Below are 15951 nucleotides of genomic sequence, written 5' to 3'. Positions count from 1 at the left end.
CAGAGAGACGGTGGACACCGGGAGGTGGACACCGGGAGGTGGACAGTAGAGAGACGGTGGACACCGGGAGGTGGACAGTAGAGAGACGGTGGACACCGGGAGGTGGACACCGGGAGGTGGACAGCAGAGAGACGGTGGACACCGGGAGGTGGACACCGGGAGGTGGACAGTAGAGAGATGGTGGACAGTAGAGAGATGGTGGACACCGGGAGGTGGACAGCAGAGAGACGGTGGACACCGGGAGGTGGTGGACACCGGGAGGTGGTAGCTTCTGTCCGCCCGAGTCGTGCGCCGCTAGGGGGGGCGCTGCACCTCCCGCGAGGCGCCGAGGCGGACCCCGCTCGAGACGGGCCCTGCTCGCTCCGTCGCTCGTTCGCTCGCTGCGTCCCCCCCGCCGCCGCCGCCGCCGCTCACGGCCGCTTCCTCCGTCACGGGAGATGAGGAGGCGCGACGAGGAGGCGTGACGAGGTGCAGAAGAAGACGGAGGGGCAGGAGGAGAGACGCTCGCACACACGCGCACACCAGGAGACCGTGAAGGAGGTCGTCAGGATATCCATGAGCCCCGAGGTCGCATGAGTGAGGCGACGCGGCCGCCCATGAGCCTCGCCTCGGACCCGGGCGGCGCCAGGTAAGGGTGGGGGGTTGGGCCTACAATCTCTGCCCCGTCTCTACGTCCGTCCATCTCTTGTTTCCTCTCTGCCTTCTAAACTCCTGGCATGTTTGTTCGCTTGTTCCGTCTCGGCGTTGTTCGTCTGCCCCTGAATACGAGAGAGCGAGCGAGAGCGAAGGAGGAAGAGAGTCGTGTTGGGAGTTCGAAGAGGAGACGTGGAGACGGAGCGGGCCTAGCGGAGGCCTCGCCTGAGTGAGGGGCGAAATCTCAACCACAGCAACACAAGAGATTAATATAATAAACTGGCGTAGAGATAAACTTAAGAGATTAGGAGAGATTCGCAGAGGAGGATAGCGATGTAGTGGGATGCAGGGACGCGCGGAGAGCGAGACCGTGAGCTGGAGGGATAAACAGAGGCAGTCGGACGAGGACAGAGACAAACAAGGGACAGATACAGCAACAGAGAGACACACAGAGCCATTGAGCTATAGTTAGACAAGTGGAGAGAGACACAGAGATGAATAGAAACACAGTGAGACAGACGCAAAGCGATGAATAAACAGGGACATTTGTACGGAAAGATAAACAGTGGTGGATATCGTGAGAAACATGGACACGTTGAACTACAGAGATAGAAGTACACTAAATCTCAACCATACACCTCAACCCACACCCCACACACACCCTCACCCTACACACCCTCACATCCTCACCCCACACACCCCTCACCTCACACACCCACACACCCTCACCCACACACCCCTCACCCACACACCCTCACCCCACACACCCCTTCACCCCACACACCCCTTCACCCCACACACTCCTTCACCCCACACACCCACACTACACACCCCACACCCCGTCACCTCACACACCCGCACCTACACACCCTCACCACACACACCTCACCACACACCCCACATACCCTCACCCCACACACCCTCACCCCTCATCCCACATACCCCACACCCCCTCACCCCACACACCCCTCACCCCACACTACACACACACGCCTCACCCCACACACGCCTCACCCCACACACCCTCACCCCATCATCCCACACCCCCTCACCCCACACACCTCTCACCCCACACTACACACACCCCACACACACCTCACCCCACACACGCCTCACCCCACACACCCTCACCCCATCATCCCACACACCCCACACCCCCTCACCCCACACACCTCTCACCCCACACTACACACACCCTACACACGCCTCACCCCACACACGCCTCACCCCACACACCCAACACCCCCTCACCCCACACTACACACCCCTCACCCCACACCCCCTAACCCCACACACCCCACACCCCCTGACCCCACACGATACACCCCTCACCCCACACACCCCTCACCCCACACACCCCTTCACCCCACACACCCTCACCTCACACACCCCACCCCCCTCACCCCACACACCCCACCCCCCTCACCCCACACACCCCACCCCCCTCACCCCACACACCCCACACTTCCTCACCCCCTCACCCCACACACGCCTCACCCCACACACCCAACACCCCACACTCCCACACGCCCCTCACCCCACACACGCCTCACCCCACACACGCCTCACCCCACACACGCCTCACCCCACACACGCCTCACCCCGCACACTCCACAAGGCCTCTATAGGCGGTATAGGGGAGCCCTCTAACTGAGTGCTCATTGTATGGCGATGGACCCAAAAGTGTTGAAGTCTCAGAGCTGGGACCCCGCCAAATGAAGGTGAAGAACCAAACTTAACGTGATGATGTTGGCGTTCAGTCATTGGCGACCACGCTGAGGCCAATCGGCACACCAGACTTGATAACCCGGCGTATGCACGGCTGCTTGGCCAGATTTGAATCCCGGGGTCTTGGCGGTGCCGGCTGAATGCTTCGACCCGGACATCTCGATGGGAGTTTTTCGTCGTGGTTAGGACGAGACGCGTGGTCGTCGTTCCCTCTGCCGTCGGCGCTGACTCCATGAACCTGCGTCGTTGTTGTTTTGCCTACAGGCCAGAAGGCCCTCCGGTGGAAGGGAGATCAGGGGCCTGTGTCAGCGTGGAGAGGTCCTACTCTTTCGATGTGGACGCCACAGGTTTGTGCAATCTCGAGCCATTCACCAGACTTTAATTAGCTGTATGTTGTTGGCGTGTGTGTGTGTTCATGCAAAAAGAACATTTCTTCTGATAATGTCTGTAATGACTGTGTTGGCACTTGAGGGCTCTGAGGTGACAATAGATGATAGTACAGCAATGAGTGCGGTCCACTGATATATTTGGTCAACTCACTGGATTGAATCTCATCTGTGTTATTGAATGTTAACTGTGCTCAAATTGGAGTGATATTTCCTCCTATGCAGCTATTTTCATTGGGCACTCCAGTTTCTTCCCGCAATGCCAAACACATCAATGGAATTGGCCACACACGTTACTCGAATAGAAAATCAATAACGATTTCCTAGTTAAATAATTATCATAATATAATGTGTATATTCAAATATGTGCTTGACTAACCTGAGTGCCTCACACCCTGCAATGTCTTGTAACTGCCGCCACTGCTGATGGTCTTGGCCTGTGGTTGTCTCTATGACAGAGCTGTTTAGCTCAGTGGGCTGATATAAAGTCTTGAGTCTGAATGGGATAACTGTGTGGCTGGTCAACTCCAGACACACACTGGGTCACCTGACATGTGAGAGGTGCGTTCCGCATGTCAAACGATTAGTTTCACCTGAGTAAATAATTGGTATGATTATTTTTTTTAAGCGTAACACAACACGCAACTTGCTAAAAAAATATAATTTAAAACATTTTACATTGCTTGCAATGAACGGTAACTAGAATATCTGCTGTAATTTAATACGCATGCAGGCCGTGTATGCAATGAGGGTTGGTTTTAAAAGATGGTGCAGTCGTGCGTAGAATGAATGTTGGCGAGAGGGGAGCTGGGAATACAGTAAAGGCACTTGCAGATTGCAGATGTGCAGACTCCTTTTTGTCAATCCACTGCTGGATGAAAGCCTCCCCGCTCTGCACGGGTGATGGGGATTTATTTCACCGGGTTTCACGCTGAGTCAGTGCTGGTTGGTGAAGGCGGGGAGCATAGAAATACACGGTACAACGATGGCTTGTGCTGCACTTCCATCTAGTGCCTCCCCACGTCGTAGTCCTGAATGCAATTATAATTGCCGTGTTCTATGTACATGTGTAATTATTATTATTTGGTATGTAATAATATGCCCATTCTTAGCGCGATAAAATGTTCAGTTTTTTTGTGGCTTCGATGAATGTCTGTTATCATGCTCAAGATTCACGCGTGGAATCGCCGATGTAAGAATCAAATTGTTTTTCGATACGTACGTAATTGATTCACAGGACAACTGCAGCCACTAAGAGGTCACTCGTCACCACAATATTTATAATATAAAAAAATACATTTTTTTATCTACTTGGCCACTCTTAATCGTGCCGATGTATTGCGTTCCTGGAGTGGGGATTTACTGCTCCCCCAGTGTCACGTATAGTTTCGAGCATATGTGCTCCCCGCAGTTACACGTCAAATGAAGCTTTAGTTTAATGAGTTACTCGAAGTTCTACACATTGTAGTTAGCCTATGACAAAATCACCTGGAAAGTGCCCGATCTCGGAAGCTAAGCAAGGTTTGAGCCTGGATAGCGCTTGAATGGGTGACCACTATGCACGCCAGTTTGCCACAGGTGGCTGTGGGGCTCTGCTACGTGGTGGTCGGTATAGGACAGTGCAGAAAAATCCATTATTCTGTAAAATTAAACCAATTAGTTGGTGATGCTACCTTGGCAGTGGTGCACAAGCGCAAATAACAAAAAACTCAACACATTCGTCAACTCTGGAATTTCTTAATTGCACGTTTTCCTTATTCCCCCCACTCCACATTGTCCTATATTTTTCCTTTTAACGGCATTATTGACGGATGTGTTGAGTCTACTGTTCTGCGGTTCTATGCTCCTGCACCAGTATTTCCTACCACCTTCAACAACCCACATTGACCAGCCTGGTGAAGTACTGTCAAATAACCCCCCACGTGTCGCACAGCATGGGATCGGGGAGGGGAGGAGGAGGAGGAAGCCATTATCCAGCAGCGGATTGACAAAGGGATGTACATATGCCTTGCAACACTGCAACGACAACATAACCAAGCCTTGTAGAAAGCTCGAGTGCCCTGGCCGCTGTTTCATTTTCTGGGCCTGCCCACACTTGTGTCTGTTTGTGGGGAACAGTCCGTCTTTTCTTCAGCTCTGTGTTGAACACTGTGTTTGCACTCCGCACTCTATTACATCCTTCTCTCTTGCCTCTGCTGTCGTCGTCGCTGCTGCTGATGCCGCATAGACACCATGGGAAGGCTTTCCATTGTCATGACAGCTCCACATGTGCAGAGCTATGGTAAGAATTGTCACGTTATTCTGTTTTGCCGTCGTTCAGCGATTAATGAACAGTTATTTTGCAGATGAAGTTTAGATTTTTTTTCACGTTGAATTCATTCGGGGTGCTGCCGCAGTGGTGTAATAGTTAGCACACGGGACTTGCGATCCAGGTCGCTGGTACGATTCAATCTCCCGACGCGGGTAGTTGAAATGTTGGGACACGTTTCAGAAAATGCTCTGTCACCACTTCTGTCCACCAAACGGCAGCATAAATAGGGGCACCGCAGTTAGTCGACCGGCGGGTTGCATGTGGTGGGGTAAAGTGTGGGGGAATCGCACCTCTTTCAAGACGTCTGGGCAGTGTGAAGGAGATTTGCTAAATGCCCTCTATACAGGGGGCTTTCCAGAGCTCCCTCTCACGGAGGATATTCTACCAGCAGTAGTTTGAGCAAGCAATTGCAGGGCTGCACCTTTACCACCTTATTTATTTGGGGAACACCCCGCTTGGCTTCCGAGAACAGAATGCGCCAAATCTCACCGGTCTTCGGAAGCTAAGCCGACTTGAGCCTGTTAATTTTTTTTACATGAGCGATCACGGTGCGCAAAAAAGATGTTGGGACTACTTTATTTACAGACTTACAGCGAAATGCATTGTTATGCTGTACTATGCACCCAGCATATGGCCAGATAACCCCTGCGAGCTGTATTGTTTTGGGGAGGCTGTCATTCGGTGTTGGATTGACAAATAGGGCTCTGTATACATGGCATAGAACTTACTCTGAAATCTTCATAGCAGGTGAGATGTAACCTAAGACTTAAACCACAGGGCGTTTAATCTAAAGGTACGATTTATTTTAACTCTTCTCGAAGGTTCAAGCACCAACCGCATTCATCGGCTTGTCTTTATGGAGTTGTTGTGCATGCGCGCGTGTGGGGAACAGAAGCGCAGTGGGTCGGCGCACTGCACAACGAACCCCAACGACCCCAGTTGGATTCCTGTCCGCGGCTAACGTCGGTTCTGGATATACGAACCAGTCCTGAGTCGAACCCGGCCTTGAGCGAGTACCTGGTTGCACTGTGTAAACGTCGGCCCTGGGGGAGTCAGAAACGCGGCCTGCCTTGGTGCTAGCCACACCGTGGCTGTCTTCGTATAGGTGCTCGCTAACAGCACGTGCCTCAGCATCCTGCTAAAGAGCTATACGTGGGCTGGGGGCATCTCTTGTCTTTGTGTGCGTGTGTGTATACAGGAATGGTCCAGAGATGCGTGATTGTCCAAAAAGACGAGTTTGGCTTTGGGTTGACGGTCAGCGGAGACAACCCCGTGTTTGTGCAGTCTGTCCGGAAAGGTAACTTGTGCAGCGTATTTTAAATATGAGACGAGAGCCTTTGTGTGCCCTGTGCAGCAGAGCCAATCGGTGCAGAATTTGATGTAGGAACTGGGTAAACTGTGTAGATGTTTATTTAATAGTCGGTTTTATTAACACATTGAAACCTGGGAAACACAAATCAGCAAATAGGACGTGTTTTCAATTCTGCAAACGCATTTGGCACTAACGGCTTTCTGTCCCCTCTGTACCGTGAATTAAATGCTTGTGAATACGCACGCACGTTGGAAAGCGGTAAATAATCCCGCATGTGTGCGTGATGGTTTTATCTTACATGTTTGCTGATTATGCGTGCTTAATGTCTTAAAAAGATTAAATGTGACCTGCAGTAAGTGGCGACAAGAGTTATCGTACTGTACGTCGCATATCTCAACTCGCTGGGGACCGAGGGGGGATTTGTGAAAATGTTAGATGTGTGACAACCTTTTCGAAAATGATGGTTACACCACCACAGACAAAGAAGGTCACTGGCCACAAATAAAACGCCGACTGCTTTGGCTGTAGGGAGAAGGTGTTATTGTTCTTTGCACGCAAGTTTACGCGAGATTAAGAACGCCTGACTGTTCGTGAAAGTGGTCGGATTTGTGAACGTCTATAAAAATACGACCGTTCACACCACTGTGCACACATACGCCACTGGGTTTGGGCAGTTTATTGATCAGGGTGTATTTGTGACGGTTGTATTTGCGATGTTGTGATGTGTGGTGTGTGTGTGTGTTTCCCTTTGTGATTAATTACTCTTCGGGCAGCGTAGTCACTTGTGTGATTTCTCTTGCAGATGGCGCGGCCATGCGTGCTGGAGTACAGCAGGGAGATCGCATCATTAAGGTGCCTCGACGGAGGAGCTTGGCATGAGCAGTTTGTTGGGTCAGGGCCGGTGTTAATTCAGCCGGCTTATGCGTGGAGATGCCCCCTCCCTTTCGGATGGGACTTGGCAGGTCAAATGCGAACGTGCGGATGTGGGGCTGCTCTCCAACGGCCCTGGCACACATGTGACTGTGGTAAAACACAGACCATGGGACATCTCTTGGGTCTGCCAAATGTAAAATACAGTAACTCCGTGAGAATTATATATACGATTACACACGTAGCCAATCTCTATTCTTGGGGTTTCCTCTGCGCCATGCAGTCTCATGACGTTACGAAATGATCGTAGTCTGGGTCATTATGCGGACTTGGTACTTGAGCCTCAAATCATGGTTTAGTCTTTGGTGGGATAGAGTGTTTCCCTCTCGTGTGGGTTTCTTCCCGGTACTCCTGTTTCATCCCACATGTAAACACTTATTATTCGGCCGATTACAACTTAATCTATAGAAGACTGCAGGGGTTGAGCTCACCACCTGGCTGCTGCCTTTCCTGCTTGTCTGTGGTCCCTCGCACCTCCTGAGTCGTCTCTCTTCGAGAGTAAGCGAATACCGTGCAGTGCGTTACAAGTTGAAATTATTACTATTAGTCGTCAGGGTTGATGATTTTATTCTATTGAGAGTCATCATTGGATGACGAATACTGCCGTCACTAATATCGTCAATGATATTAACACTCCCCAGAGCAAAGGAGTTGGCCATACATCCCATAGAGCTCGAGCAATTGTTTGTGCCGCCGGTTCTGGCTGCCTTTCCACTTCTCTGTGGTTTACCCCCCGTGCCTCCGCACGAAAACTGCGCCACGTTATGAATTCGTTTTGAGATGGAATTTGCATGACAAATATAAAGGGAGGAGGAGCTGCCACCAGTGTGGGAGTTGCCGACAGTGGCTAGAGAGCTGCTGCCATTGGCCGAAGGAACGAGAAGGCAGGCCAAGATGTGACGACGAGATAGAGGATTCTGACGATAAGACAGTAGCGTGTATCCAAAGTTGGAGGGAACGCTACGGGAGAGGGAGGCGCGGGCACTGACAGTTAAACAAACGAGGCTGTTGTAGCCCCTAGCGTGAGAGTGGTTGGCTTGAAGAGAATGCATTTCTTGGCATCATCCAAGCATGGTGATGCTGGTGCCTTACGGTAGTTATAACAATAGTGTCAGCTCTCTTCAAGGTGACGTGGATAGTGCTTAGGTAAGCTATTTTCGTCTGCGTCACGTGGGACGTGCGCGCGCACACACAGGAGATCTTTAACTTAAGTTTAATCGGCATTCTCTGTGGCCCGGTTAGGACATAAGCGTGTACACTCTTACACCTATGATCACTATCTTAATATGAATCAGCGCTATCTATGTTAGGTGAGACACATGAGGTGCACAAAGACAAGGAACCCCCGTATAGCCTTAATCCACTTTTGGGGCAAGTGCTGTTAGCGACCACCTATGAAGGCCAGCACGGCACACAAAAGGGTGGACGGCCAGCATCACACCCGGCCACCTTTGTCTCCCAAGTGGTGATGTTTAAATATTGCACTTGGTACTCATTTGAGGCTGAGTGGACCTTGGAGAGGCCCACTTGTTGAGATAATTGTCACAGGTGTTGACCATGAGCGGGGAATAGAACTCGGCTCTCTGGCTTCTTAGTGCAGCATGCTTCCCGCCCCACTCCTATGATCCACAGGTACACACACATTTACAAACAGAATCAGAATATTATTTACGTGAATAAGCCCTAGATCCCTGCAAAGCCTACATCGACTGTCGGGGCAATTGCTATTAGCGAGCACCTATCATCAAGTGGGGACACGCAGACACAAGATCTCTTTGTTAATTGATAAGCACTATCTATGTCACTTGGGACAGGCACACGCGCTCATACATCCACACATAAGGTCTTTATCTTAATTTTGAATAAGTTCCGCATTGTGGGACAAGCGTGCACTCTTACACATTCAACCGCTAGCTTAATTTGAATCCGTGTTCTCTATGCCACGTGGGACACGCTTTCATACATCCCACAAATAATTTCCCAATCTTAACTTGAGTCCGATGCTACCTACGTTACGTGAACTGTGTTCAGCAAGCATCAGGCATGCGTGGCGTGTAACAACCTTATTGGTGTTAAAAGGGAGAAGATTGGTAAACATGGGAAGGTGCGCCATGGTCGTTCGCAAAGACTGGAGTGCAGTAAGCAGTAGGAGGTATTATTCTTTGTGTCTTTCGGTACAGTCACGTAGATAGGTTCAAATTAATTAAAAATAAAATAAACAAAAAACTACGACGTTTCGATCACAACACAAGCAATCGTCATCAGGAGGAAAAAAAGATGATGACGATCGCGTGTGTTGTGATCGAAACCTCGTAGTTTTTTGTTTATTTTATTTTTATAAATTTTGACCTATCTACGAGACTTGACTGAAAGACCCAAAGAATATGAATTCCTGCAGTCACTAAAGCTTTAAGTCAAGAAGTAGGAGGTATTGCCGGCAGAAATCCTGATGATTTATTTTGGTGAATTTTACCTTAAAATCTTCATTCATTTGAATGGGATCCTTTTATCGATTCCCAATGGCAGTAATGCCATATTTGGAGTTGGAAATATATTTTTTTATATGGGGGAATTTCCAAAGCTTGGCATGTGGTGGTGATCTATAGGATTGCTAATGGGATTCCATTAATTTTAATGGAGAATTATCAGTTCATATGAACGTGCATTTTTTGGGCATTTCCTTAGATTGGCAGTACTATCACCGTATTCTCCAGATTATTTTAAGACATTTCGGAAGGTAAGACACACCCAAAAGTTTTGTGCAATGTCAAAAGGCTTAGACAAATATGCTCACACACACACGTAGTGGACGACAAGATGCATCCTTAACTTTTAGCTGCAAATTACAGGGGAATACGGTAAGATGTAAGAGACATTTCAATTTCTCTATTGTGCACAGAATCTATGTAACAAGGCCAATTCCTGCATTTCAAATCAAATGGAATGGGATTCCTGCTGGCAATAATCGGAAGCATCTGCGTAGGAAACATCAGCGCTTCTGACTGTCGGTGATGCGATACGATTAGGACTTGGATTCGGCTTCAAGAGTCACGTCAAGCTTCCTGACTCGGAATCGTGAGAATTGCTCGGCACTAGCAGGTGTCGCCATTTGCTGTGGCTGTGCGTGTGTGCGTACAGCTCTGCTGCTGTCGATTAAAGTCGCACTCGTAACCGTGCTAACGCCAAGTTTATCTTCTGTAGGTCAATGGGACACTGGTTACCCAGTCGAATCACCTTGAAGTTGTCAAGCTCATCAAGTGTAAGTACAATATTTATTGCTATGCGGGCGTCATAAGAGGTTTTCTGTTCACATCGATGTAAACGCTGTGTGAGGTACTCCCACTTCTTCCAACGTGAAAGAGTAGGCCAAGATACCCCCTAGAGGGGCTTACCTCGAGCCTCTAGCGGAGGCCCTCCTGCTGCTCATGGCGCAGGAAATACATTGCCAGGCCCTTTATCACCTCGACCGTGGAAATCGTACGTCGGAGACATCGTCCAAAACTGCCGCCTTCCTCGTGTCCTCAGCGGGTTCGTACGTGGCGCTGACGTTACTGGGCCGGCCCCCCGGCTGCCCCGAGCCCCCGCCATCGCTCGCCGACGCGCGCCACGACAGCCTGCTGTCCCTGGTGGGCTCGCCGGGCCTCTCGCCTGACCACAACTCCTCCCAGCTCGCCGGCTCCAGGGACAGCAGCAGCTCGTCCCCCGGAACAAACGTAAGCGGCATCTGCCGTCGCCCCCCAGCGGTGGCGCAGTTTTTTTCCGTATGTATATGTGTTGAACTTCTTTTGCACCGTACGTAGCCAACCGTGCTGATCGGAGGTGCGGGGGAAGGACAATGAACTGAACACGAGAAGCAGTTCTAAAGAAATTGGTTTGTTGCGGAAGAGGTTTGCGATTAGAGTCCAGGGGGCCACCCTGGTAAATACTGTGAGTGTAATTTATCCGTAAAGTACATGGCACGGTGCATTGTGCGAACGTTCCTTTGGCTGTCCCGAGTTCGTTTGTCATGAAGGCGCTTTGCCGTATGAGGCATTAGCAGGGAGAGGACGACACGTCTGTCTGTCGGGGCGTGTAAATTAGAGCCGGGACGACGGGTTGGTCAAGTCGATTAATCAACAAGAACTTACACTGGACTGCTTGTGTTGTTGTCGATTACTCGGGGACTCCTTTTAAAAAACCATGGCTGCCTCCACATCCTGCTTCATGAAGGTAGGAAACCCCCTGCGAGTCACGCCCGGCATGCGTGACACACGGCTGATGGTGAAGCCGGTGGTGTCACCAAGCACTGCCCGTCACCTCCCGTCCAGCGGCAAGATGTGGTGGGAATGGAAACCGGACTTTTTTTTTTCTCACAACTATTTTCGCATTATCCGGTCAGTCGAGTAATCGAATCGATAATTATCGATAGAGCAGTCAATTACTTTGATAATCGGATATCCCAGCTCCAGTGTACACAGACAGCAGTCCGCTGCTGGATGAGGGTCACCTCGTGCCGTGCGGGCCGTAGGGGTTGTTCCATTAACGTACTTCACCATGATGGTGAGTACGCTTTGGTGAAGTCAGGGAGTAAAACTTACGAGCATAGAAGCACAGTACAGCAATGGCTTTCTGCTGACGGGTATTAAAGAACAGATGTGTATGTTCTCTAACATATCCTGTGGCCTGCACTGAACCTAACTGTAGTCACTTTGTATGTTCAGCTTGGCTGTGCATATCAGACTTATGAAGAGCCCTTTGTAGGATTGCAACCTTTCAGCGACTTAAAATAGGAATCTTTCATACAGAGGGGAGGGATGTGATGGAGCCGCTATGTTGTGGCTTGCTGTGCGTGTGCCTTGTGTGTGGAATATGTTATATCAGGGCGTGGTGTTAACATGTACCTAGCCTGTGACCAAATCACTTGGAATACGTCCAATCTCACCTGATCTCGGAAGCCAAGCAGGCTTAAGCCTGTGCAGCGCTTTTGATGGGTGGTGACCATCATGCACCCCAAGTTGCCACAGGCTGCGGTAGCTGAGGGCAGTGCAGTGAGAATCTATTGTTGTACTGTGCACTCTATGCTCTAGACTGATCCCTGACATCCCCTCGAGTTGCTCGGCCATTATCTGGTGCGGTGTGTAGACATCAGCACTTGGGAGACAAAGGTGGCTGGGCCGTGGTGGTGGTGGTGGCCGCCACACCACTCCAGCCCGCTCGTGAGCCGTGCCAGCCTTAATACGTGCTCGCTAACGGCACTGTCCCCAAAAGTGTGTATCAGCTATGTCGGGGATATTTGTCTCTTTAACTTTGCCCCGACACGCAGACTGAGCAGGGTTGGGGGGTATAATTAGTTAATTTTATCCCACTAATTGATGACTCAACCAATGATCGGTTCTGTTGCTCAACTAATCGCATAACGCGAAAATAGTATGGGGGGAAAAAGGATCATCCTTTTGCTGCGTGTGCCGCTGAACGGGGGAGGTGTGTGGGCAGGATTTGCTGACATTGGCATCGTCAGGCGCATCACGCTAGACGTGGTTTGGCAGGCGGACTCCCGCCTTCAGACGGCAGGATGTCGGCGGGGGCACCATGATTCAAGTCTCCAAAGTAATGGACCACAAAAGCGGTTGATTACAATTTATTTTCGACGAATCGATGACTCGTTCCATCTCTAACCAACAGCTCCTTTATCTGTTCACAGCGCGTGATCCCTGCGGTCTGCGTGTGCTACACGGGGGATCGTTGTCTTTACGCGCGCTCTGCCTCCTTTGCACAGGATGAGCACCGGGGCGTGCTGCGTGACGGGAGGCCAGGCCTTCAGCGAATGCTCGAGCAAGCCAAGGAAGAGCGGGAGGTACGCCACGCTAACGGCGCTTGTCCCAACTTTCTGTTCGGGCTATCTGTGCGGGGTGTATCGATAGCCTGAACAGGTGTTTTTGAAAGCCATAGATGTAACTTGTTACGGTGTATGTCGCTGCCACTTTCAACTCGTCGCCAATCTCCAGTCTCGCCCTTGTTGCCCGTGCGACATTCCTCCAGCGAGCTGTGACTCTCGTATTGCGGTGATGGCTGACGTTCGAGTCGGTGCGTGTGACACCGTGGATAATTGCGTGCGCTTGGCACGTTTGTTGTCAGTGCACGGTGGGGTGGGGAGGATGGGTTGGAGGGGTGGGGTTTGCAGGTGACTCTTATGTGGGTGCTCGTATTCGGTGACCTTCCCCTAGTTTTCTGTAGGTCGTGGCTGTGGTGTCGGTGCTTCTCATGTGTGTGTGTGTGTGTGGGCGACACTTTCAGAATTAGGAGTTTATTTTCGAAGTAAATTACCCATTGAGTTATACAGCTCCTTTTCGAGCGTGATTCAGCCGGCAGACAGACACGTCAGCAAGAATTAATAAACAAGTTATAAAGTAATAAAGCCAAACGATCTTAAAAAACAATGATGTGCATTCGCATTTTTATTGTTTGAACCTCAATAATGTCGGTTTAAAATAGTACAGAGAAGTTTGTCCTTGAAACGACGTCAGCGGATATATTGTGTCCCCATGTTATGTCAGGTTTATTGGGTGACTAGTAAATGTTGATCGCTGGTGTCTTCACGCTGCGCAGTAAAGTAGCGTGCACTTGGCAGTCTCTGTTTAATACTACTGTCGTGTACAGTGACCACAGTATAGTACAGTGCTGCTCCAATTTATATCTTGTATTACGTACCGTTTGTATTTAAAATTCAATATGAACTACTGCCCAGCACTCAGAAGTAAAATCGCTTTCAATAGGCCCAGAATTTTACGTACAAATTATTTGTGTAAGTACGACTGTTGCGTTTAAATGGTCCTTGTGCGAGTGTCTCTGTGTCGTACCCGTGAGAGTACTGCTGCTGTTGTGTGTAGATGGTTCTTATGTGAGTTCTTCAGTTGAGTGTGGGTGGAACTAGTACAAGTGTTGCTGCTTCTGCTCTATGTAATATTTCAATTCTCCTGCTGTTGCTGCCGATGCCCTGGGTGCGTGCGTGCTGCAGCGTTTGTTGGAGGATCCACGGAGCGCGGAAGTTCCTCATCTGATCAACGAGATCCGCAGCATCGAAGCTCGCATCCAACAGCTAGAGCAGCGGCTCCGCAGGGCCGGTGATGGGACGCAGGTTCGTGACTAACGCTGCACTAAGACTAAGCTTACCCCCGCCCATCTACCACCGACCAAACCACCATCCCCGTCTGTCACCTAACAAACTGATTGAGAAGTCTCGACTGGCCATTAACATGACCCGTGGCTCTTGTTGTTCCAGGACTTTGTTGATGGTTTTCAAGAAAGCAAGAGTGGTGCCAAGTGTGAGTATTAAACACTGAGGATGTCTCTGTCGTATGTGTTTTGAAAAATACTTAAATAAATGTTGACCAGAGTGTAAATTTGAGCAGAGCAACAACAATCAGCAGTTCTCGTGGTGTAACAGTTTATTTGCTCGGCACGATAACTGAAATCGACTTTCACAACATTGATCATTTATCATTGGGCCGCACAATCACTCAACCCACAATGCACCACCAAGACAGCTGCCTGCCTTGGCGGTTCATAGCCGCAGGTGAGTGAATTAAAACCGCACAGAGTAAATTTTGGGTAGAAATAGGTCAGCCGCATAGACCCGAAATTGCACAAACTGAAACCGCATAAAGCGAGGATAACTCGCACCTCCACAATTCATATTCGTCCCTGGAGTGCGGTAAGCTGCAGCAGACACGTTATTTTTATATTTTGTCTACTGGCGTATGATCTGTCGCAATACTTGTGTGGTGCAATTGATCGCGTTGCGGAGATCTTGAGCAAAATTTTGTCGTTTGGAATTTTGCTGAAATTTGTTTGGAACTATTTCAAAACACTGCACATATGAGGGGTTTCCCACCCATTTAAGCTTGATGCTCCACTGAGCCAGTGGTGGTAATTCCACATTCCTATGATGGAGATGAGGAATTTTTTTTAAGGCAGCGACTGCTGTTGACTTCCTCCACTAAGTGGTACTCAATTTTACTGTCCTCGGAACGGTGATGGGCCAAGTCGATACTCCTGATCGGGGAATCAAACTCGCAAAGCTTGCGACTGCGAGCCGAGCACTCAACTCCCGGGTCACCTGATGAGTGAGCTCACAGGCTGGCAAGGACACAGTGTGAAGCTGCTTATGACACATCTCCTCATCTCCGCTCCCCTTTCGGTTTACCAAATGTACAATTCTATAACTTCCCATCACTGCGAAGTGCTTGAAAGGGTCAGTTTCTCGGGACATGTAAGACTGCAGATATATTCTGGCGGGCATCAATTCATTTTATTTGTGAAATGAATGTAAACACAAATGTCACAAGGACGAGACAGCACCTAAGTGGCGCACGGGGTATCCAAGGGAGCGGATTCACTGATTGGATGCAACAAATAAGTATATAGCTTGAGAATTGGCAGCGCACATGCGCATCACATCTTACCGTGCGTAGTTGATTAGGCGCAGGAAGAGTGTTCCGGTGATAGTTTTTATTTATTTAGTTGGGGCGGCCTTCTCTCTTCATGTGACTTCTAGCTAACTCTAGAATGGCTCGAGAACTTTTACCGTGTCTACGCATCAGGAGAAGGACGGAGAATGTTGTTGTGTATGAGCCATAGTTGTATGCGCTGTTATGTTTACGTATATTCACAGA

The 15951-nt window shown here is 49.7% G+C and overlaps 1 protein-coding gene across 2 annotated transcripts in view; it reads left to right on the top strand.

Moving 5' to 3' along the window:
- The first annotated feature begins 330 nt into the window (after positions 1–330).
- LOC133342119 (rho guanine nucleotide exchange factor 11-like) overlaps positions 331–15951 on the top strand; it is a 48150-nt gene continuing 32529 nt past the window's right edge. For both annotated transcript variants that reach the window (XM_061551067.1, XM_061551066.1), the window contains exons 1-9: positions 331–628; positions 2626–2708; positions 6257–6355; positions 7173–7222; positions 10502–10559; positions 10826–11013; positions 13056–13133; positions 14295–14414; positions 14559–14601. In XM_061551067.1, the coding sequence (XP_061407051.1) occupies positions 573–628; positions 2626–2708; positions 6257–6355; positions 7173–7222; positions 10502–10559; positions 10826–11013; positions 13056–13133; positions 14295–14414; positions 14559–14601 (775 nt within the window). In that variant the 5' untranslated portion in view covers positions 331–572. The remainder of the gene's footprint in view (positions 629–2625; positions 2709–6256; positions 6356–7172; positions 7223–10501; positions 10560–10825; positions 11014–13055; positions 13134–14294; positions 14415–14558; positions 14602–15951) is intronic.

The sequence above is a fragment of the Lethenteron reissneri genome, chromosome 13, assembly GCF_015708825.2.
Source record: "Lethenteron reissneri isolate LAM-NWPU_2019-01 chromosome 13, ASM1570882v1, whole genome shotgun sequence".
In the NCBI taxonomy this organism is placed as follows: Eukaryota; Metazoa; Chordata; class Hyperoartia; order Petromyzontiformes; family Petromyzontidae; genus Lethenteron; species Lethenteron reissneri.
The sequence above is the reverse complement of the archived record's forward strand: the minus strand, read 5'-3'. Positions and strand labels throughout refer to the sequence as shown.